We start from the raw sequence: 23,929 nt of genomic DNA, 5'->3' as shown, positions 1-23,929 counted from the left end.
GATTGCGAGACGAGCGTCCTAACCATCAGGCCATGGCAGACCTGCAAATGTAGACAAAGAGAACAACAGAATACCCAGTTGGATCAGGTTTAACAAATAATACTAGGAACTTAATGTCTCACAGAGATTCCATTGGCTACCTGCCTACGTCAATGGCCTAGCTAATGAGTTGACAATTTAGAACCAATCAGAATTAATCCGAGAAGCACTACAATTGCAGAAAATTATAGTAATCATGAGTGAAACTCTGTATGCAAAAGCAGTAGAAATTGCCTGGAAGAGTAAGAAAGGGTATTCCAACACAATACTTCGATTGGGCACATTTCACATCCTCTGTAATGTCTTGTCAATTCTTGTAAGGCTCTGTAACTGAGGTTCTTGAAGGTAAGATTACAATCATGTGGTTCGAGTTCACAAGTGCATAAATGAAGCTATGATAAGACAGGTGTTGATGGAATGCCTTGCCTTGAAGGAGACCATCTGGAATGACAAGAAGTAGGTAGTCTGCTCATTTCTAAATGAACTCAATGACATATTAGAAGACCTGTGCCAAATGAGCTTTGAAAGTCTGCTGTAGAGTTTAGCTTTTACAGAGGAATAAAAGTATTGGAATAGATTTTTGGAACATCTTTGTCATGAAAATGAAAATCTGGCCACTATTTCGATGCCATATGTAGAAATGGTTAAAACTGTCTTGCTAACACTCCTTTGTGCTGCCTGAGAAGGCAATTGGCAGATACACTTCATTAACATACAATCCATGATCCATTACTTATGACAAACTATGCTAGATAATTGCCAGCCTACTATTCCAAGATGACAATTATTCCAGTAGAAAACTCTGAGGTGCACAAGAATTTAATATATGGATGCTTTTATGGTCAACGCTTTGGCAAAAACCGGTTTTGGTAAATTCTTGTTGATCAACCCACATATGTCACAGTAAACAAAGACACACAAACCCATAGTGATACAGAAAGGTCAGTCTAAAATTAGGTGCTATGAAGAGATAATAAATCACACTCAAACACATGAATACCTTTTTGAGTCAGGTGAGGGGAATGGTGCAGGATTACAGATCTGTACACAACAAGTGTTGAAAATATGTGAATCCAGTGATAATAGAGGTGAGTCTGCTTCAAAGCTGGATCAATTCATTTACTGAACACAGGATTTCACTATTATCTCCATAGCAATAGCATTTCCTTAGAAAATATCATCTCACCTAATGAAGGCAAATGAAGTAGGAGAAGAGAGTTATGCAAATTTGATTACTGAGAAACTTGAGATCAATAATAAAGAAGTTCGTTGACCTCACCTCAAGAAAATGAAAAAGGTAAAATCATCCAGCAATATGTAGAAGAAGGAAGTGAATAGCAATGAGAGGAAAGTCATTCTGAAATCTAACAGGATCATCTTTGGTTTCATCATTGTGATGAAACAGGCCTGGAATTTTCAGGTGGCGGATGTACTCTCCGATCCTCTTAGATCTTTGCTATGGGCTTTGGCAATTCAGGAATAACTCCTTAAAAAGACAAACAAAGCGGCTTCAGCCACATGGTTGCTGAAAAATGTACCTCCAGCTGAAGAAATGATAGAAAATATTACCAATGTGATTGATGAAATCAATCTTGTTCAGAGAGTAAGAGGTGATCTAGCCAACTTTGGTAAAGTGGTGATGTCTGTGTTGTTCATGGCTCTCAAGGAAGAAAGAAAGTAGGTGTCAAAGGATTAAAGTGTTGTTTGACATATACCCTGAAACATCTATAAAGAAGAGTGAGAGTACAATCAGAGGAAGAAGATTCTGGACTCCAGTTGCAGAGCATCAGAGCCTCAAAATTATAAAGCAGTGAAAAAACATTCTGACCCACTTCAACAACAAAATATGTCTCATCTATTTTTGATGAAATGAATGAGTGGAAAAGACAAAGTACTCTGAGAAACTTCAGGATAAGGAGATCTTTGCAATCTCTAAAGACAGAATTACATCTGAAAGAAGTCACAAAGTGACTGATTTAAAACACACACAAGAGGAAGCAGAGGATTACTTGTCACTGCATGCAGCACATACTGCTTAAGAGGGTTGCCAAGCATTAATGATAAGATCAAGGGCAAGGGGGCAATAACGTGTTCTTCATGACTTGGCACTTCATGTTTGCATAAGAGATCCTAAAATGTGGCATGAAAGTACACACAAAAGCCTTTGACATTAAGAAAACAGTAGCTGTTCTTAAAACAAATGTTTATCAGGCTCTCATAGACATGCATGCATATACAGGATGCGACACAGTCAGCAAATTTGCAGACAAAGGGGCAGTAAGTGGTTACAACTAGGAATGTGATCTGCTTGAAGAGCTGGTGGACAAATTGGAGAGCTCACATCCTTTTCTATGCAACCAGATCTACTACAGGGAAAGCGAATGATCTAATATATCACTCATTCTGTGCAAATAATGGTGGGAATAAGAGTCACCAATTACCACCATGCAGAGACTGTTTAAAGACTGCTAATGGGTCAGTTACTATGTTATGATATGAAGGATATGTCTGGAGAAGAACTCGTAGATATTTAGCCCTAATGGGAGAGGTTATAAATGAGAAAAATGGGATGGGGAAGTGCAGGTGGCAGTAGACTGGATGAAAAGACAGCTGATACCTCAGGCTGTTCTGGATCTTTTGGTCTGCAAATGTCTCAGAAACTGCAAACTTACAAAAATGTGTCTGATTACCAAGTAGCTTCGGGTGCAGTGATACACTCAAACTTTCTGATTGTGACAATCAGGCAGCAAATAAAGAAAGTGATGAAAGCTCCTCTGAAGAAGAGTCAGATGACTATGATTATGGTTTTTAAGACATTTTATCACACCTTGCTACTCACAGTACTCGATAATCTATTGTTTGAATGTTGTATCGTATGTACAAGATCACATAAAAACTTTGTATAACATGTTTTGCATTTTGAGCCAGGTAAGGTATATAAATCGTTGACGTGAAATATTTTTAGAGATATTTTGAATTCATATATATATATATATACAGTAATTATATGATATCAATAATTGAAAGTTTTACATAATACTAAATGTAATTTTGCAATTAGAGTTGATGCAGCAGCAATCGTGATTGTCTTAGAAATATCTGCATTTATTATGTGAGTTTGAAGTTTGTAGGGCAAACTGGAAAGTTATATTCATTGTTAAAAAGATATAATAAAACACAACTTATTACTCCAGAAAACATAATTGGTTTTATTTATGCATACCTGTCTAGTACAATCAGGTCTTGACATCAGAGTTACATAGAGACCAGGTAGAACTTTAAAATATATGTTAGTAAGATCAGCTTTTAAACACAAAACATGCAATAAACCTGCAAACAAAAGTACAGTTGTAAATCAGGTTTAAGAGGAAACTGTAATCACGAAAATGTAATATATAGTTTATCATTCAAACTTTGTGGTTCTATATACATTGATGAAACAGGCAGAACTATTAGGGAGGGAATTAACGAACACCTTCAAGTTCTGCATACATTAGACATTAAAATCAATGATGTAGTTGAACATTTTGTTGGTAAACATGGTATAACTGATATTGATTGTCCCATAACAGCAAACATTCTTACTCACTGCCATAGTTTTTTAGATAGAAAATGCAAAGAAGCCCTACTTACTTCAGAGAATAAGCCACAGTTAAATAAAAAATTACCCTGTAATTTTAAATTCTTACTGCTTGTATTTAATTAGTACAATAACATATGTGTGCTTTAAGTAGTATAATCTTGTCTGTTTGCATGTACTTTCAGGTGTGGGGATGGGCTGAGAAAATATGGCTGCAGCATTCAATCTGTTACTCTGTGATGCTTACAAATAACTACTAAAGCTCAGATATAGCTTTATTTGAGCACCTATTTGTCATTGTCGAGTGTTTCACGGCTTATGAGACTCCCAATATCATTGAAAAGTGTTGCTAAAGTGAAGAACTTGGAATTAGCTAAAGAGCCAAAATGTTCCTCTTTCTTCTTTCTTCTCCCACGCTAACCAAAAAATGAATGGATTTAGTACTTTAAGAGTACTTGAGAACACTGTAAGACTGTATAGCACTATTTAGTTTTAAATGTTTTTATTCAAACCTGAATGGATCTGACAGGAATTCAACATTTAGTTGTAGATAAAAGTTCTTCTTGAAAAAATCTGGCTACTTATTTAGTGATTTTTGTATGGTTTTCTGTGTTCATCCCTACATTGTTTCTGTACTTTTTGGCATTACCATCCCTATATCATGCCCCCCAGTGGCATAGTGGTATATCTGTGGACTTACGACGCTAGAAACCGGGTTTCGATACGCGTGGTGGGTAGAGCACAGATAGCCCATCTTGCATATTCTTAGGCGAAGTCCACCTTATTGCCCAGACTCAAAAATATTAAATCTTTTGTATAAGTCTGATTCAGCTAGCAAGTGTCTTGTTTGCCCCGATGAAGCCGTAATTGCAAAACGTTGGGTTATATAAAACCAATTATGCTCTCTGGAGTAATAGGTCGTGATTTATGTTTCTTTTTTTATCTCCATTTATGTTTAACTTCAGGTTTATGTTAGATTCATGAAGTGGTATCTGTTTATATACAGTTTAAGATGGTTTTGCGTTCTTTTATTCTTACGCCGTGATCAATGTCATTATGATAGATGTGGTAGATGATAAAGTATATCATCACTTTACATTTTCCTTAAACATGTTTATCTTACTTTAGACGAGTTCATAAATCAATTTGAATTGCGAAACAAATTCAGCTATTACAGATTATAATGGTGAAGTAATCATCAATGTAATAGCTCACACACTCTCTTGTATAATGTATGTTACAGTAAACTGGGTGTACACGTATTAGTTATAACATTATATTACCTAACATTTCACCCAAAGTTTGCTTATTTTGCACTGCTACACAGTAATATTGTTACATTAATTTCACTGTCATAGGTTACGGCAATGCTAAAACGTTATAAGGCCATGTTAAATGCAATATTAATGCTATATAGTTTAATGATTGCATTATAAAAACAGGTTTTGATTTAAGGGGTTTTTATTATCTTCCTTTGCACTGTATTTTCGGGAATACAACTTATTATGTAAAGAAATGACAATGAACCATTTTTTCTAACAGGCCCTTCCTTTCTAGCTCCTAATTTCAATACTGTGCAAAAAAAGAGTTGCTGAATAAATTACTTTCTACCGGTCACTTTGAACATATTTCCTCTTAGAAAGGGAAACTGGCAAAGGGTAACTAAGATTACAAAGAAGCACATTGTGTCTGCAAATAAATAATCAAGCCATGGTTATTATTTCCTTTAATTAATATGGCGTGATTCGAGTTTACAGTTTAGAATCACAGTCAATGTGATTTTTAGACGTTAACAACACAAGTCTGAACCAAAAATAGTAAACTGGTTTTCATTGTCCTAGTCCATAAGTAAACCATTTATGGTTTAAAATGTATAAGTCTGAATAGAAGTAGAATGAATGAATACTAATGAAGCGTGCTCATTACTCTATATTATTCATACCACATATTAAAAGCTTTTAGTTCAATTCAGAAAAAACAAATATTGTTTTAACTTACCAATTTTTTGATACAAGATTTGCTTATTCTGCTACGTGTCCTATGGATGAAAAATTATAGTGGGGCCTCTCCCCTTCTTCCCTAGTAAGAATTGAGTTTGAATATATTCTGTAAATGAAATTCAGTATACTCTGTCATCGACGAAGCTCCTAAGAGTAAAAAGTATTCTCAAGAGTTTACTTAGGACTTGAGAAGACAGAAAATATGAAAGGCCTAAAATAATTGAATTATACACTATATATATATATATATATCCTACACTTAGAATAATTTATCATTAAAATATACTAAGACAACAATAAATTAGCTACCAGATAAAAAGTACCCTTTCTTCGCATCTTAAAGTTCACCAGAGATTAGTTATCCTTCATTTTATCCCCAAAATACATCTAATACATGGCTTAAGCCCATCTAACTCTATCTATCTCTACTCTCAAAAATCAAGACTCCTAGTGTATTGAATGTTGTCATTTCATAAATTATGTCAGGAAATCGAGTGTGATTGCCTGCAGCGATGACAGGCAAATAAGTCTACGTAACTTCTTTACCTAATGTGTAATACATAGAAATTCTGTAAGTAAATGTCAACAAAACGGGATACAATTCATACACTCGCTTTACCTAATGTGTAATACATAGAAATTCTGTAAGTAAATGTCAACAAAACGGGATACAATTCATACACTCGCTTTACCTGATGTGTAATACATAGAAATTCTGTAAGTAAATGTCAACAAAACGGGATACAAGTCAAACACTCGCTTTACCTAATGTGTAATACATAGAAATTCTGTAAGTAAATGTCAACAAAACGGGATACAAGTCAAACACTCGCTTCACATGAAAATTCTGTAAGTAAGAAATACAAATTACCTACTAGGTGACGCAAGTATGTGATTTGTATCCTGTTTTGGTTATGCTTATTTATATGTACAGAATTTACATGAACTGCATGAAACTTATCAGCGAATGTTATTTACATTTAGGTTTAATATTAAGAAATATCACCAAGTAAAAGTTTGAAAATAAAGCTAATAAGAATGAGCTCTTTGTATAAAAAATAATCTAAGATATACTATTAGGTAAATAATCTTTCAACGTTTAACTAAATTGGAGTCTAATATACAAGTTGTCAGAAATTTATATTAACAAAATAAGTGTAATTTTGTTAATATACTTTCCAGACATCCTGTACATCCAACAGAAATAAAATAACAACTACATCATATAGGCAAGTAGTGTGTATGTGAAGATGATTTTCTCACTTCTCTATAAGAGTTAAAAGAGTGTATATATAAAATCGTTTCAAAAGGTAAAAAAACTAAAACAAATAATATAACGTACATCGTTTCGACAACTAATCTTATCATGAATATACATAACATCATTGGCTAGTCATTGCATGGAAATAAAGTGTTTAGAGGGAACATTCTAACAGTGAGCGAGGCAACAACAGTTTGAAGTATGATTCTTATAAGTTAAGACAACTCAGTTAGACCTAGTAATGGTGTTTTTTGCTACTTCACCAAATGTAGATATCTATCATAAGTACGGTAATGCTTATAATAGGAATGGGCCAGATGTGCAAAACAAACTAAAATCTCAAAAACACTGCAAACAGCATGTAAACAAATCTTTATAATCACTTTACACACACTGTTGAGTAGTAAGCAATTTAACTGCATAGGAACAAACCATCAAAGCACTTGAGAAAGTCGGTAAAATAAAACCAAAAATTTCACAAACCACAAAGTTGTCAATCTGACTATCTGACTAACTGATTGACTGACACTGTTGAAAAAGCATAGCTCTCTCCTGCCTTCACCTTATGCCAATGTAAATGCACATGATTGAATTAGCTAACTTGGCTAAAAGCGTTTTTCTTAGTTCTACTTATAACCTTGGTAATAACAATAACAATTTTGCAACACTACTAACGAGCTAAAAATAGCAGCTATGTTCTATTATTACAATACTGGTCTGTGAGTTGCCAAGTAACAACCCGCTCTCATATCACGTGCGGGTGCACCATTGCTTATGCGCACCTGCTACATGATCAGCCTGCAGCTATATCAGCTAGATAAAAAAAAAACAACGTGGACTACGTAAGTTCTCTAGATCTAGATTTTAATTACAATCTAACCTTTAAAAGTGAAGTTTTTCAGTTCTATACATCTCACTCGTTTGTTTGAAATTAAGCACAAAGCTACACAATGGGCTATCTGTGCTCTGCCCACCACGGGTATCGAAACCAGGATTCTAGTGTTGTAAGTCAGCAGACATACCGCTGTGCCACTGGGGGGCCATCTCACTCGAGGGTTATATGTTGGACAATGTAATTCTATCATAGCAGTGTGCCTAAGGCGTGAGTCTCCTACGTGAGGACGAACACTACCATTGCCGAAGTCTGACATGGCTTTGCCCGAGTGCTCTGAACTGAAAACAAGAACGATAAGTTGTATAATTTACTTTTGCATTATTTTCAAACTAGGTGTGATCTACTGACATCTAAGGTTGTACTTGAAACAGTACAATTTTTAAAATATACCTTTAAGGAAACAAAATGAGAGAATGGAGAAAATCTGATGTTGATAACCTTATAAAATCTTTGTCCCAGCGAAGAGAGCATTACTGCAAGAATAGAGATAAGGTTAGAAATAGTAATGCTGAATATGCGAAGAAAGCTTTAGTCATTAATCCAACCAAAGAAAAGGCTGCCATCCTGGCTAGATGGAAGAGAAAAATATTATTGTCATTTATTTACAGAATAAGCTCTATTCCCGAAAATATAGTGCAAATAAGAATGATAAAAACCACTTGAATCAAAACCTGTTTTTATAATGAAATCAGTACATTAATGATATATATATATCATTAATGTTGCATTGAACACGGCCTTATGAAGTTTAAGCATTGCAATAATCAATGAGAGTAAGACTAATGTAACAGTAATACTGTGGAATAGCGCAAAATAAGCAAACTTTGGGTGAAATGTTAGGTAATATAATGTTATAACTAATACGTGTACTCCCAGTTTACTGTAACATACATTATAAAAGAGGGTGTGTGAACTATTATATTAATGATTACTTCTCCATTATAATATGTGACAGCTAAATTAATTTGCTATTTCAAATTACTTTTATGAACTCCTCTAAAGTAGGATAAACATGCTTAAGGATAAATATAAAGTGGTGGTATCATCTACCACATATATCATAATGACATTGATCATGGTATAAGAATAAAATCACGCAAGACCATCTTAAACCGTATGAAAACAGCTTCCACTTCATGAATCTAATAAAAACCTAAAGTTAAACATAAATGGAGATAAAAATGAGAAACATAAATCACGACCTATTACTCCAGAGAGCATCATTGGTTTTATATAAGCCAACGTTTCGCCATTACTGCTTCATCGGGGCAAACAAGACACTTGCTAGCTGAATTAGGCTTATACAAAAGATTAAAAAATAATTTGAGTCTGGGCAGTAAGCTGGACTTCGCCCGAGAATGTACAAGTAATAAAAATTGCAAATGAAGTATGATGTACGGGTGGCAATGCCAAAAAGTACAGAAACAAGGTAGGAATGAATACACAAGACCATACAAAAATCCCTACATAAGTATCCAGTAAGTACTGAGTGAATCTTACAAGCTTATGGTTATTAGCCACTGTCAAACTGTCTAGCACTATTCAGTTTAAAATGCTTTTATTCAAATCGAACTTCATGGAACTGACAGAAATTCAACATTTAGTTGTAGATAAAATTTATTCTTGGAAATATTTGGTTACTTATGTAGATGAAAGAAAAAGTATAGCAAAGATATCAACAAAAGCCAGGAAGTCAAGAGATAGCTCTAAGAAAAGCTACGAGAAGGATAGGCCTAAATCCCAGTCACTGTCGTGATTTAATACCAAATAAAGCTAAAACACCAGTATAAAAAATTTCCAATAAAAAATTATGAAGTATGAATGGGAGCACCAAAAAGTAAGGAAACAAATTAGGAATGGGCAGGATAACATTACATCACTTGTAACCTCAAAGTTGGTTTAGCCATTATTCCACCCATTCCTACTTCGTGTTTTGCTTTGAACTTTGATCCTATTATACTCTTGAATTGAATTTTATCAGTAGCTAATCCTTTCTAAATACTCAACAAATTAAAAAAAATCAAAAATCAGAGGTTTTGATACTATTCGTTTAACCCACTCCTTACCAGTCAGATAACTATAATGTCTCCCATAAGCAAAGTATGACTGTTGGTGCTTCCTGTCTTACTTCCAACATCAAACACCCCCTTATGATGTCATGTATTTCATTAGGGTCACGTAATTTGATTACATACACGTATATGTACTTGGTTGCTGAAAACTTTACAACAGACCAATTTAGCTATATACACCTTTCATTTTGTTTTAAAAAATACCAAGTTACAAAAACACACAAAATTGGAATGGGTGGAACGATGGCAACACCAACTTTGACGTTGCAGCGTGTCAGAAACTACCAAATGTTGTAATGTTATACCTCCCATTCCTACCTTGTTTCCTTACTTTTTGTTGCTCCCATTCCTACTTCCTAATTTTTCTTAAAGTATTTTTACACTTGTTGTGATAAGAACACTATGTAGTCGCTTGATAGCAGGTTTTTTCTACATCTAAATACTTATTGTGATAGTAACACTATGTAGTCACTTGATAGCAGTTCGTTTCCACATGTAAATGTATATTGTGAAAATAACATTATATAATCGCTTGATAGAAATTTGTTTCCATATGTAAATATTTATTATGATAAGAACATTACATATTCGCTTGATAGCAGTTTGTTTCTACATCTGCCTCCCAGTGGCACAGCGACATGTCTGCGTACATACATCGCTAGAAACCGGGTTTCGATACCCGTGGTGGACAGAGCCCAGATAGCCCATTGTGTAACTTTGTGCTTAATTTCAAACAAACAAACAAAATTTCTACATTTAAATATTTATTGTGATAGTATCACTATATAGTCACTTTATTTCCAGATGTAAATATTTATTGGATAAGAACACGATGTATTCGTTAAATTGCATTTCTTTTCTACACGAAAGTCTGACTCTTATTCAAATGTCAGTAAAGAATAATTTCGAATCGTGAATTTTCTATAAACAGATATACACTATGAAAATGATTCAATCAAGCAGCACTATTGACCAGCTGAATGATATTGTCAATGTTGATGAGCGGTATGAACAGTGGGATGTTGTGCTTTCTAGGGTTTTCTCGCTGTCAGTCAACAATTCTGTAGCAATACGTTTCTGATGTGGCGCACTACGATCTGGCTTCAGGTAATGATGAATGAGAAGATTGAGCATTCATATATCTAAATCACTATAACCAAACTATGCGCCACTTGCAAACTTTCTGTAGGTGTGTACATTAATCTTCATCTGTATGCTCCGACGACATAGCCTTGACTTGCTGGTGTATCTCAGGACTCACACTATCATTGTTCAACCAAAGTATATTGACTTTAATCCTTGATGACAAAAGTCTTTGTCATATCCACTGCTTTTATCCCGGATAAACTAAATGGGTAATTTCTTCCGTAGGTACATAATACTTTTACTGAATTCACATAATATCTATTGTAACCTTATTTAGGTATTCATCTAAGTTGTAAATCATGTCGACATTTACTGTCATAAGAAGTTTACTATTTCATCTAGGTGTCTTTTATCAACGTGGATTGATACCGACTTCAGAAATATATACTTTCATCCTAAATGACATTATTAAATTGATAATGAAATACTTGTGAGAGTTAGTCTGTGGAAGGTATTTTGTATGGTCAGTAAGCTATACATGTACATTAGAATCACAACATCTCTTACGGTGATTATATGGAGGTTTCTGGTTAGAGGTTCTTTTTAAGTTTCGTTTGGCTTGTTTGAAATTTCGCGCAAAGCTACACGAGAGCTATCTGCGCTAGCCGTCCCTAAACGAGCAGTGAAAAACTAGAGGGAAGGCAGCTAGTCATCCCCACCCACCGCCAACTCTTGAGCTACTCTTGTACCAACTAAAAGTGGGATTGACCATCATTAACAAATAGTTTACATTATACTAGCATTGGAATCCCCTTTCTTTAACATGTAGTGCAAAGAAACAATGTACAACAGGTACGTTCAGTTGTATCCAAAAACTAGAATTAAAGAGGCAACTAAACTCACTTTCAACTTATCATAAATAACTTACAAACGCGCTAAATGTTTAGTTATTTCGTACTTTTGTGAAGCAGTATTAAAATGCTGAAAATATATTCATAATCACTCTTTATTTTTGCTTGTTTTAACTAACATGTTTTAGGGCATATTTATAAATATACTTATATTAATAATTACCGTCATAAAGTTATATTTTGGCTTGTCAAAGCATGATTACTACAAGTATACGTCTTTCTTCATGGTTAAAAATGGTTTTTTACAATTTATTTTAATTATTATGGTGCCCTGATTATAATTATTAGATATACGACTATAAAACTTGAAAAACATATTTTAATTTATTTAAAGTAATTATTACCATATGGTTAATATGTATATCGATGTTAGAATGGCAACTTCGTTAATTTTAGATGTTATAGGCTTTAGTACCTATATCGTTTTCTAATTCTTATATTTTAGTTTCATTTGACATGTGAAGGTTGCGAAAAAAAAGATAGTGCATCTCCACTCTCTCAGTAAGTGAGTCCTTATTTCTCAGACATCTCTTCCATAACATCATGTTTTCTCACTTTATAGTTTTTCCATCGTTTTATTTATCAGTTCTGTATGAGTAAAGCTATTTCTTTTTAGTCAACTGCTTAATTTTTTTTTATATGATATGATGTATTACAATAAGGCCAACTGATACGTATCATTGAGCAAACAAAAAACACATACAATTTTGTTTAGATAAATATGTAATATACTTTGCTCATTTCTGTACAAAACTTGTAATATTTCTGTAATATCAGATGTATGTTCTTCGTATCATGTTTGATAATTATAGTTGAATGTTATAGTGAGCTTTAAAAAGGATGATTAATAAATGAAATGATTCCGAAGTAGTATTTTTAAGTTACACAATATTTAACAGAGCTCTGACCTTAGCTATTATTTCTCAGAAAAAAGTTGGCCTTGAAAGTTTTCCTATCAATTTGTTTGTTTCTTTTGGATATTCGCGCAAAGCTACACAAAAGGCTGTCTTCACTAGCCTTCTCTAATTTTGAACAGATAAATTGGAGGGAAGGCAACTAGTCTACAGCATCCTTTTTGGCTACTCTAACTGAATGGTGGGATTTGACCTTCACTCTTATAGTGCACTCGCGGCTCCAAAGTACGGAGCGCGATTTTTCGGCAAAGGGACGCTAATTAAAGACCCTCGATTTCGCAGTTCGAAACACTAGCCACTAGGCCCCTCCCCGACTCATGTGAAACTTATTGAAGATACAAAGTATCTTTCACAGATATCCTTCGTAGGAATGCACTGAAATGTCCTAATATCCTTCCTAGAAATGCCCTGAAGTGTCGTCATATCATGCTGAGAAATTATCTGGTATCCTGATATCCTGCTTAGAAATGCCATAAAGTGTCCTGATTTCCTGCTTAAGAATGTCCTGAAGTGTCCGGATATCCTGCTTTAAAATGCCCTAAAGTGTCTCGTTATCACTTTATTGATGACATTCAGGATGAAGGTATAAATTCCTGTGAAGTCAGTATCAATACACATCGCTGATAGACCATCTAACTGAAATAGTCAGAATATTAAGACAGTAAATGTCGACACGATCCTTGACTCATATGAATACTTAAATAATAATCCCGGAAAAGACACGAAAGGAATTCACAGTTTAAGGATTCAGGATAATATTTTACAGAAGTGAAGAAATGAAGGTTACAGTAAATATTCTTTCGGTATATTCAATCAAAGTATTATGTACATATCGATGAGTTACTCCGAATAAAATCAAGGAATATGACCCCGAATTAACGTCATCAATGATTAAAGTCCGCGTACTGAGGTTGACCACTGATAGTATGAGCCCTGGGGTACACGAGCGGGTCAAGGTTGTGTCGTCGGGGCATTCAGTTTTGGAGTAACAGCATACAGGAAAAGATTAATGTAATCACCTACAGAAATTTTGCAAGTGGCACAATCTGGTTACAATGATTCCGATATATGAATGCAACATATTCTCACTCATTATCATTTGTAGCCAAATCGTAATTTGCCTCATCAGAAACGTATTGCTAAACGGAGGAAGCCAGAATGGTTGACTTAGAGTGAGAAAATTTTAGAAAGTACAATATTTCACTGCCACTCATGCCATTCAGCTAGCTAATATTGGTGCTTTACCCAAGTAGTCTATTAATGTGCTTTGCCCAAGTAGTCTACTAATGTGCTTTACACAAATAGCCTTTTGGTATCGGGTAGTATCAACTAGTCGGTTTTGGTGTTGTATCCAACAATTCAAGTAATTGTTAGCTAGCAACATATTGATTGGTTGCTTTTCCCAAGAAATCTACCAATGTCTGCTAGTCAGTATCGGTGCTTTACCCAAGAAGTCTGCTAGTCAGTATTGGTGCTGTACCCAAAAACTCTATTAATGTCAGCTAGTCAGTTTTAGTGCTGCATTCAAATAGTCTAGAAATGTTATTTAGTCAGTTTGGTGCTGTACCCAAGTAGTCTAGTAATGTTAGTTAGTCATTACTGGTGATTTACTCGATTAGTCTACTCATGTCAATTAGTCATTACTAGTGATTGACTCAATTAGTCTACTGATGTCAATTAGTCATTACTGGTGCTGTACCCAAGTAATCTAGTAATGTTATTTAGTCATTACTGGTGATTTACTCAATTAGTCTACTAAGGTTAGTTAGTCAGTATCGGTATTATATCCAAAAACTCTATTAATTTCAGCTAGTTTGTACTGTTGCTGTGCCCAAATAATCTACTAATTTCAGCTAGTTTGTACTGTTGCTGTGCCCAAATAATCTACTAATTTCAGCTAGTTTGTACTGTTGCTGTTCCCAAATAATATACTAATGTTAGCTAGTCAGTATCAGTGCTATATGCAAGTAACTTATTAATATCAGCTAGTCAGTGTTGGTGCTGTACCCAGTTTTAACCTTTTCTAACCTTATCGATTAATACCTTTTAGAAAACAACGAATCTAATACAATGTTCATCAATACGACGACCCGAAACTCAGGATTAATATTTTTGTATTACTTATTAGTGAAGCACTGAATCCTAAACCCTAGCCATAAGTTAAAACCTCTATCACATAGTTCATATTAAAATATGAAATATAATTTTGTGGGACGTAAATTATTTTGGGAGTGCAAATATTATCTACAAAGATAATAGTTCTGTGATATTGAAACAGAATGTTTATTTTGTCAGATCTCATCATAGTCCCAGTAATTGTGTATTACTTCATGATCAAACTCAATTATGAATACAGCAAATATAAGCTCAAGATTTCGAGCTTATGGTACTCCATGGAAAAACACATTTTACCAAAACTTCGTTTTAATTCATTGCTCATCTGTACAACAACATTAAACAAATGATTATTAACATTATAACGTATACTTCTTTGATTTCACTCATGGGTTCTTATTGTAAGATAAATCTAAATATGCAATTAATGGCTGTTTGTCAGATGTCTATGAAATACTTTTCATCATTACGATAAATACATTTTAAGATTAAAAATATTGATTAAGTGCACACATGTTACTGACATAACTGATGTAACACTGTTTTTGTGAAAAGAAAACTCATTCCATAAATTTTATAGGACTAAACTACAAACTATACCTTAGCGATGGCCCGGCATGGCCATGTGGTTAGGGCGCTCGACTCGCAATCTGAGAGTCTCGGGTTAGAATCTCCGTTCCACCAAACATGTTCGCTCTTTCAGCCGTGGGGGCGTTATAATGTGACGGTCAATTCCACTATTCATTAGTAAAAGAGTAGCCCAAGAGTTGGCGGTGGGTTTTGATGACTAGCTGCCTTCCCTCTAGTCTATCACTGCCAAATTGAGGACGGCTAGCGCAGATAGCCCGCGTGTAGGTTTGCATGAAATTCAAAACAAACAAACAAACCCTTAGCGATAGGTGAGCAAATGATAAAAAAACAAACTGACAGATTATCCCTCGTCTTAGTTGCCGAGGGATATGTCTACAAATATGGTAAGTTTCCCGTCATTGTAGTCGAGCATCATGGTCCAATGTTGGCGTGTAGGACTACGAATCTGCGGGCCTACGTTCGCGTCTTGTTACTGTCGAAAATTAGAGACGGCTAAGCAGATAGCCCTTGAATAACTTTGCGTAAATGTCGAAAACTAACAAGGAATTCTGTCATCGTGTTTCGCTCTATTTTACTCTAGTATGGTTTCTGAACACCAAAATGAAGTAATGAGTATCTTAATAAACCTCACTGTTGAGATAACATGAGTAATAAGTCCATAAGCTCTATTTTACTCTAGTATGGTTTCTGAACACCAAAATGAAGTAATGAGTATCTTAATAAACCTCACTGTTGAGATAACATGAGTAATAAGTCCATAAGCTCTATTTCACTCTAGTATGGTTTCTGAACACCAAAATGAAGTAATGAGTATCTTAATAAACCTCACTGTTGAGATAACATGAGTAATAAGTCCAGAACCATTGATTAAATCGATAAACCATTTAAGTTAACACAAGTGTCTCCGCTGTATTAGCATGTGACGTTACTGTTTATCTCAGACGTTAAGTTGATCTAAAGTTACACTGTTGGAGCAGATTAGTAGCCTTTCTTTGGTCACTTGATGTTGTTAGAGAGGACTGTTCAAAGTTTGGGATACACTGTTACTATGTTTGAAGCAAACGACAGTTTTTATTTGTTTGTTTGTAATTAAGCACAAAGCTACACAATGGGCTATCTGTGCTCTGCCCACCATGGGTATTGAAACCCGGATTCTGGTGTTGTAAGTCCGCAGACATACTGCTGTGCCACTGTGGAGCTAAAGTTTTTATATGCATATAAGATATATTCCATTTTTTTAAGGTTAGTGAGTTGTGCATTGTTGGCTTAGTATATAGAACCAAGATCAAATTAAGTCCCATATTTTGGCTGAGTTTCGTGATATATTATTGGGATTACGACCAATAATAACGAGAGTAATCAACCGATGAATCAATGCGTTTTAACCAGTATAATGTTCCTTGCTATGCGGTATGACAACATTATTCACTAGATTAATGTTTAGATCTGATCCATATGAGGATCCTTTGTCAAAAAGTATTAATAATTTACGAAGACATTTTTACCTTTCCACTTACATGTTTTCCATAAATTTAAAACTTTACTTAATATCTAGTTATACCGTCAATTTGTTAAGACTGAACACTAAATATTTCATTACTTATATCTTTAAGCCTAGCTTTTGATGATTGTCAGTTTAACACAATATCTTAATTAATATGTGAGAGTTGTGTACATTCGTCGGAAAGCTTGTTCGATGTTACAGTTGGTTTCAGCTGTTGCTTATGGATTTCATTGTGTTATACATTTAGCACACAACCTCTCTTTTTTTAATAAAACCATGTTATATGATAATGAACAGGAGCCTAAATGAACATTGCGTTCTTCGGGTTTGAAGAAAAGCGTGTAATAAAAAATCGATCTCATATAAAGCCTAACGAAGTAGAACAATACAAAAATTTTTTCAACGTTTACGAACTCGGCCAACAGAGTTTCAAAAGTAATGCCAATTAACAACCAAGGTCATTAACATGAAAAAAAACTCGAAGAACTCATTTGTATGCTGAGCTTATTGTGCAGATAATGTATAACAGATACAGAAATGAACAACTGCAAATTAAATGAGAAAATCTTCAAATTATTCTGAGCCATTTAAAAGGGTATAAAGTTATATTGGCTAAGGTGCTCAGATTATAACATGGTCTATTTTACTCAGAATTAATTCTTTTTATAAAGCTCTTCTGCTTAACTAGTTTATTAAAACCAGCCTAGCTGGGCTAATGAAAGCTGACATTGAGCGAAATGTTTCTTAGCTGATCATGGTTTTGGTTTGGTAACCTAATGTGGGGATGAATTTGTTCTCTTGTGATTTTATTAATGCTTCTAAAATTGTTATGTTACCTCACAAGTTAATACTATATTTAGTTTGTTTGTTTGTTTGTTTAATTTCGTGTAGAGCTACTTGAGAGCTATCTTCGCTAGACGTCCCTTAATTTAAAATGATAGATTAGAGTGAAGGCAGCTAGTTAACACCACACCCATCGCCAGATCTTGTCAGTAAGATTTGACAGACAATCTTATATTACACCCACGGCCCCAAAATGCTTTGGGCGAGTGACAACGAAGCCCGAACAATGGAACCTCCGATACACAGTCCAACACACTTACCACTGGGTGTGTGCTTGGCCCTTCATATTTAGGTTTGTGTCATTTATAAGATGAATTTCACTGAACGAAAGAACATTTATCGATATTAATGTGTTTAGTTTTCGTGTTAATAAAGTGTTTTTACTACAAAATAACACAAGGTTTCTAACGTTATGTTTGATTATTGTTTAGTTTCTTTGTATTAGTAAAATGTGTTTCACCAACAAATGCAATATGATTTAACAAGTTTCTGTTAGTGAATCTTGTATTTTGATTTATTGTGTCCATATTTTTTCTGTGAAAAATCAAAACAAAAACTCATTAATCTTGAATTCATGTTTATCTTATCGGTAAAATGTGTTTCACTGTGAACTCAAATACGTAATGATGAAATTTGTTTAACCATGAAGTAACATATTGTAATCAGAATATTGAATTTATTCGTCTTCCTATTGGGGGTGCCGTACTGCTGAAGTCTGTTAATCAATAAACCAAAAGTATGGTGATGTATTTAAAGTTACCGATCTCATATAAAGGTTTATCATATTTACAAAATTAGTTTTTTACCTCTAATCAAACTTAATAGTTATTAATGAAGACTGATTGTAAATATGCGAGTTAATAAGATTTATGTATATATTAAGTGTTTGTACAGATTCATACGCAACCACTTATTAATATAATGTTATAACTTCTGCTTAGTTTAATATATAATAAAAAAGTTCGAACCTTAAGATAGAGAAGATCTGGAGCCAAATCCTTTTGTTTAATAATTCATTGTAAATCTGGTTTATCGACATCTTCAATATTTATAACATAATTTACTCACATTATTCGAGATTATTATAAACTGGCTCGTATAAATGATTCAGCAGCTCCAAACACCAACGTAAAATTATTGAAAAGAATTCGCTACTATATTTTTTGCAACTTTTATTGAAACTTAATGTACAGTATATACAAAACACGTATACAGCAGTTCTATCTTGATGTCGTTTAATCAAGTAATTCAAAGAGTTCAATTATTTACCAGTTTTATGCACAAACACATTTCACAAATTTAAATTACAATTAAATCTAGAGAAGTAATTGTGAGTTTTAACAAAGTTGAAATTTTCGTTTAAAATACATGAATCCTACTAGTCTTTCGACATTTTACCGAGGATGACTCTGAAAAAAAGGTAAAATGTTTCATTTAGTTAATAGCAAATCTGCAAAATTTGGATATCTGTGCTGTGGGTAATGGAACGTTAAACACACCATGGAGCCCTTATAAGGTGAATAAAAACAGCAAATTAAGACAATGAGCAAGTGACGGGTGGAGGGCTTATGGCACCAATCGCAAATAATTCTGATGTAAAGTTAAATTATGATAAAAACAAACACCTATTAGAACAATCCAAACAGACATTTTATTTCATATACTCGTATTTACAAGCTCACGAAATTGTTATTTGAGATTCAGTGAAACACCATCTCTTTTATGACGCCAGGGGAATATGTTTATGCTTTTTGTTCAATTTAATTCTGTGATGCACTGAAAAAAGTCTTGCGGCTGCTGTTTAACACTTTTTTTTGATAGAGATTCATCATTTCTTTGATAACATTTTAGAAAATTATAACCTTGGTACTACAATTTGTCGTTAACTTTTTGATTAAAAATATTATGGCATTATTGCCTTTTTTATTTGAAAATATTAATTTTTCTGCAAGACCATATTTTCGTCAGACAATCATATACCGTTATTTAAAACAGATCCTGCTAAAATTGTTTCGCATAAAAAAAGAAAATATGTAATTGATTTTTTTTTAAAAAGAGAGAACATAAATAAGCCTAACTCTCCGGGTTCTAAATTTTCGTGCCTGTTTCATAACACGTTTCTAAAAGCAACTTGAACTTAGGTTTGTTGGATAACAATTCTACCAAAATCGAGTAATGATGCGTTTTCTTTGGTTTTTATATTTTAGCTATTACTCTCAGTAGCTCAGTAGAAAGTCTGAAAGTTTCTAACACCAAAATTCGGCGTTCAATCTATGTAATTGGTCCAACATTAATAACCAAATGTGTAGCTTTATGCTTATCACTAAATATGTTCTACAACTACTCTAATTTACTTAGTTGTATATATTTTTGTCTTTATCGTTTATTTCCATTATTTTTCTTAGAAGAAGCCTTTAGTATAGACAGGCCTATGGCTGAGTAGATTAAATCACTCTTGCAGTTCAGTTTGCTTTACATTAAAAATAACACAACAGCAAAGGTCTGTCGGTTCGATAACATAATAACAAGCAAACAAACAATGTTGACTTACTCTAAAAAATCCTCTTACACTTGTAGGTAAATAATTGTTATTACTATAAAGCATACACAAACAATTGCTAATTCGATTAATATCTATAATTTCGCCATCTGTTGTACAAAGCTGATACTTATTTTGCTGCATCAGTAAGCTAAAAAACCAAATAAAGAAACACATTTTTCTACTTTTCGAATGCCTTTGATCCATATGGCTATATTAGACGTAAGTATTAATTCATGTCAAGTCACACTGCATTAGCAGGTTCGAATCTGGTTTGATGTGATAGTACACAGGTTTTAAATCGATTAGGCTAAATTCTGAACTTTGTTTTCTATAAAAAAATTGTATGATATTAAATTAAAATAACAGAGATAATGATTTAAGTAACACATTTCTTTACTGGCCTATTACGGGTTTCAAGTACGTATTATACTTTATAGCATTTCAACCCTACCTTGTTTTTGTATACTGCTTCCTGCAAGACCTTCGCTCAATATCACTGGTCGGTTGGGTTACAACAGAGTTTTCGAGACCTTATGGACATCAGCCATTGAAGAGACTACAAATCGTATGGCATAAAACGTCCTCCTTTGCATAGCATGCCGTTTAGTAGTAACATATATGTGATATTATATCACAATAAGACTGATACTAATTTAGATCACATCGTTCTTTACTGGTCCAATACTAATGTTTAGTAAGAAGAGTGTATAATAGCATTTCAACTATACCTTGTTTGTTGTGCGCCACTGCTAACTAGGCCTTCAGAGCTCATCAGTCAGAGTGGGTTTAACATATCAAGTTTTTGTTGAGACGCTATTTATATCAGTCGTTTAAGTACGGTTTTACGTTGTAAAACGCCTATCCTTGTGTAGCATTTCGTTTAATAGAAATATTTGTGTGGTATTACATAAGACTAGTTATAATTTCATTCACATCATTCTTTACTGGCCCAACGCGGGTTTTCAGTAAGAAGAGTGTATTATAGCTTTTCAACCGTACATTGTTGTTGTATACTGCTGACAGCAAGGTCTTCAATCAATACCATTGATCATCTTTTGTCGCAAGGGTTACAACAGACACATTTGACTTTATATATATCAATCATTGAAGAAACTATAAATTTTAAGACGCAGAACGTCGTGGCTTACGTAGTATGAAGGTTACTAGTAAGATACATGTAATATTATACCACCATAAGACTGATATTAATCTAAATCACATCGTTTTCTACCGGCTCAATACAGATATCCAATAAGAAGAATGTATAATAGAATTTAATTATATCTTGTTTATTGTCTGTCAGTGCCGAATAGGCTTTTGGCTAAATACCAGAGCTCACAAGGCCTTACGAGATACAATTTCTAAGAGTTTATAATGCCTTAGCTAGTGTAATATAACATTTAGTGTGTTGAACTCTGGTATGGGCGAAATGCCTTGTTGTTAGTAATGTACAACAACAAGGCATAATCACAATGTTATTTTACACCCTTCTTATCAGAAACTTGTATTGATCTAGTAAAGAAAGCTACTACTCCTACTTTCAGGTAATTGTTAGCTTAATCGGTTTAGTACTGGCCTACCATTAAGGCAAGCTAAATTCCTTCACCTGTAGACTTAACCATAGTCCTAAATTCGTTAAATGAAGCATAAATATATATGTATATCTATATATATGTGAATTTTTAAAAGAGAAGTAGAACAAATAAAAGCTACACAATAAGACTACTGGTTCACTATATTATCCTACGTGCCGTTACAGATTCTTTAGATTTAGATTTCAAATATAGAAAAAAATCTCTGAAAACTCCATAACTTCTGCTTTGCGAGGATGACTTTCACTTTGAAAAGGCAGTAGCTGAAAACTGACATCCTCCACCTTTACATCTCGCTTCCGGTCTCGAATGATCGGTGCAATGGCGTCTTCAGTGAGAGGTGATGTCGTCTTAAGTTCAATTATGTACTGCATACTCTTATGGACGAAAAGTGGTTTCCGAAACATAATCTTCACATCTTTACCCTTAGACAGAACGAAATTTACAGCGATCTCCTCTTTGTTAGGTCGATCCTCGTGTAGTCCGTAGGTACAACGTAACAATCCCTCAACCTTAGGCTGTCTTATAGAGTAGTAACTCACATCTAAACGGATGGGAAGCCCCAAACCAACCACAAAAACATCCATGTTGGTAACTCTGAAGGTTACCCCAAAAATTCGGAGTGGTCGAACTGGTGTATGATAGGACAACGGCTTATAAAGACAACAAACGAAATATTCTGGCGGACTAGTACGTTTATCTGTCTCGGTACTTAGTCCTAGAGGCATTGTTACAATTCTCGGAATAGCGAGATTCATAAATACACCAAGACATTCATCCTTAGAAAGGAGTCCCGACTTTGCTGGACCCTTGCAAAATTCTTCTGATGTCATTGTTAGAAACCGAATGTAAGGTAACGTTGAGTTCAGTATGTTACGGATATTATCTATATCTGATTCTACAAAACGTCTCTTACATTCTTCTTTTCCCCACATGTAGATAGCGTTGTATAAAGAATATTCACTATGCAGATTGAGATGTCTTCTGTGGACAATGGTTTCGAGAACAGACAAGCTTACATCGGAGAAATCAGGAGATGTAATCACGTGGTATGTTTGTCGATCGATGATATTAAGACATTGATAAGTCAGATGATGGGCTTCCATCATGTTGGCGAACTCCAACACTTGACATACGGTTTGTGGTGTAACATTTCTTTCAATGAAATTGAAACATTCCCGAAGCAAATGGGGCAGAAGATACTTTTTAGCAGCTGTTGCTGTCAGAATGGCATCTTCCACAGATTGGAGATTCAAGGCATCTGTATAAGCATATCTATCAACAACAAAAAAAGCTATAAATTCGATCTCTATAATTGAATCTCTCTATAAACAGCAAATGCAAGGACTGTAAGAGCATGCCTATCTGATACAAGACTAAAAGATCAAAGAATGACAACTATAAGAAGTAGAGGGTTGTTAAAAAGTGTATGATAGCTATTATTGAAAAATAGAAAAGAAAAATATATTTAATTGTTAGATCTATTTAATTGTAACAAAATCCAAGATATATACTGGATGTGAAGTAAGAAATCACAATGTTTATACAAAAAATATGCACAGCAGTTATGACAATAATTTCTCTCCAAGTAACATAATACACATACAACATTTATGTGCACAAATCTATCCAAAATATAAAAATAATTTGACTGCTTATTTCAGAATTTTTCTGCAAAGCTACTCGATTATCTGCGCATAACCGTCCCGAATTTCGAGTTGACAGGTTAGAGGGAATATAGCTAATCAATAGAGCACTCAGTACAAACTTTGGGGTTACTCTTTTCTGACCAAATAGTGAGATTTGGCTGTCATTGCTATAGTATATCAATGACCCCCTAAAGCGCTGAGCACGTTTTTGGAGCAACGGGCCGCAAACCATGATCTTTGGTATTCACAGTCTAAACACACCTCGGCCCGGCATGGCCACGTGGACAGGACGCTCGACTCGCAATCTGCGGGTCGCGGGTTCGCGTCCCCATCCC

At 34.2% G+C, this 23,929-nt stretch overlaps 1 protein-coding gene across 1 annotated transcript in view; it reads right to left on the bottom strand.

Moving 5' to 3' along the window:
* Positions 1–22,130: 22,130 nt before the first annotated feature.
* LOC106458901 (BTB/POZ domain-containing protein 6-like) overlaps positions 22,131–23,929 on the bottom strand; it is an 11,908-nt gene continuing 10,109 nt past the window's right edge. The window contains exon 3 of the mRNA XM_022385264.1: positions 22,131–23,220. Coding sequence (XP_022240972.1) covers positions 22,131–23,220 — 1,090 coding nt within the window. The remainder of the gene's footprint in view (positions 23,221–23,929) is intronic.

This window comes from Limulus polyphemus, unplaced genomic scaffold (genome assembly GCF_000517525.1).
Source record: "Limulus polyphemus unplaced genomic scaffold, Limulus_polyphemus-2.1.2 Scaffold531, whole genome shotgun sequence".
Taxonomy (NCBI): domain Eukaryota; kingdom Metazoa; phylum Arthropoda; class Merostomata; order Xiphosura; family Limulidae; genus Limulus; species Limulus polyphemus.
This window is presented reverse-complemented; position numbering and strand designations above follow the sequence as displayed.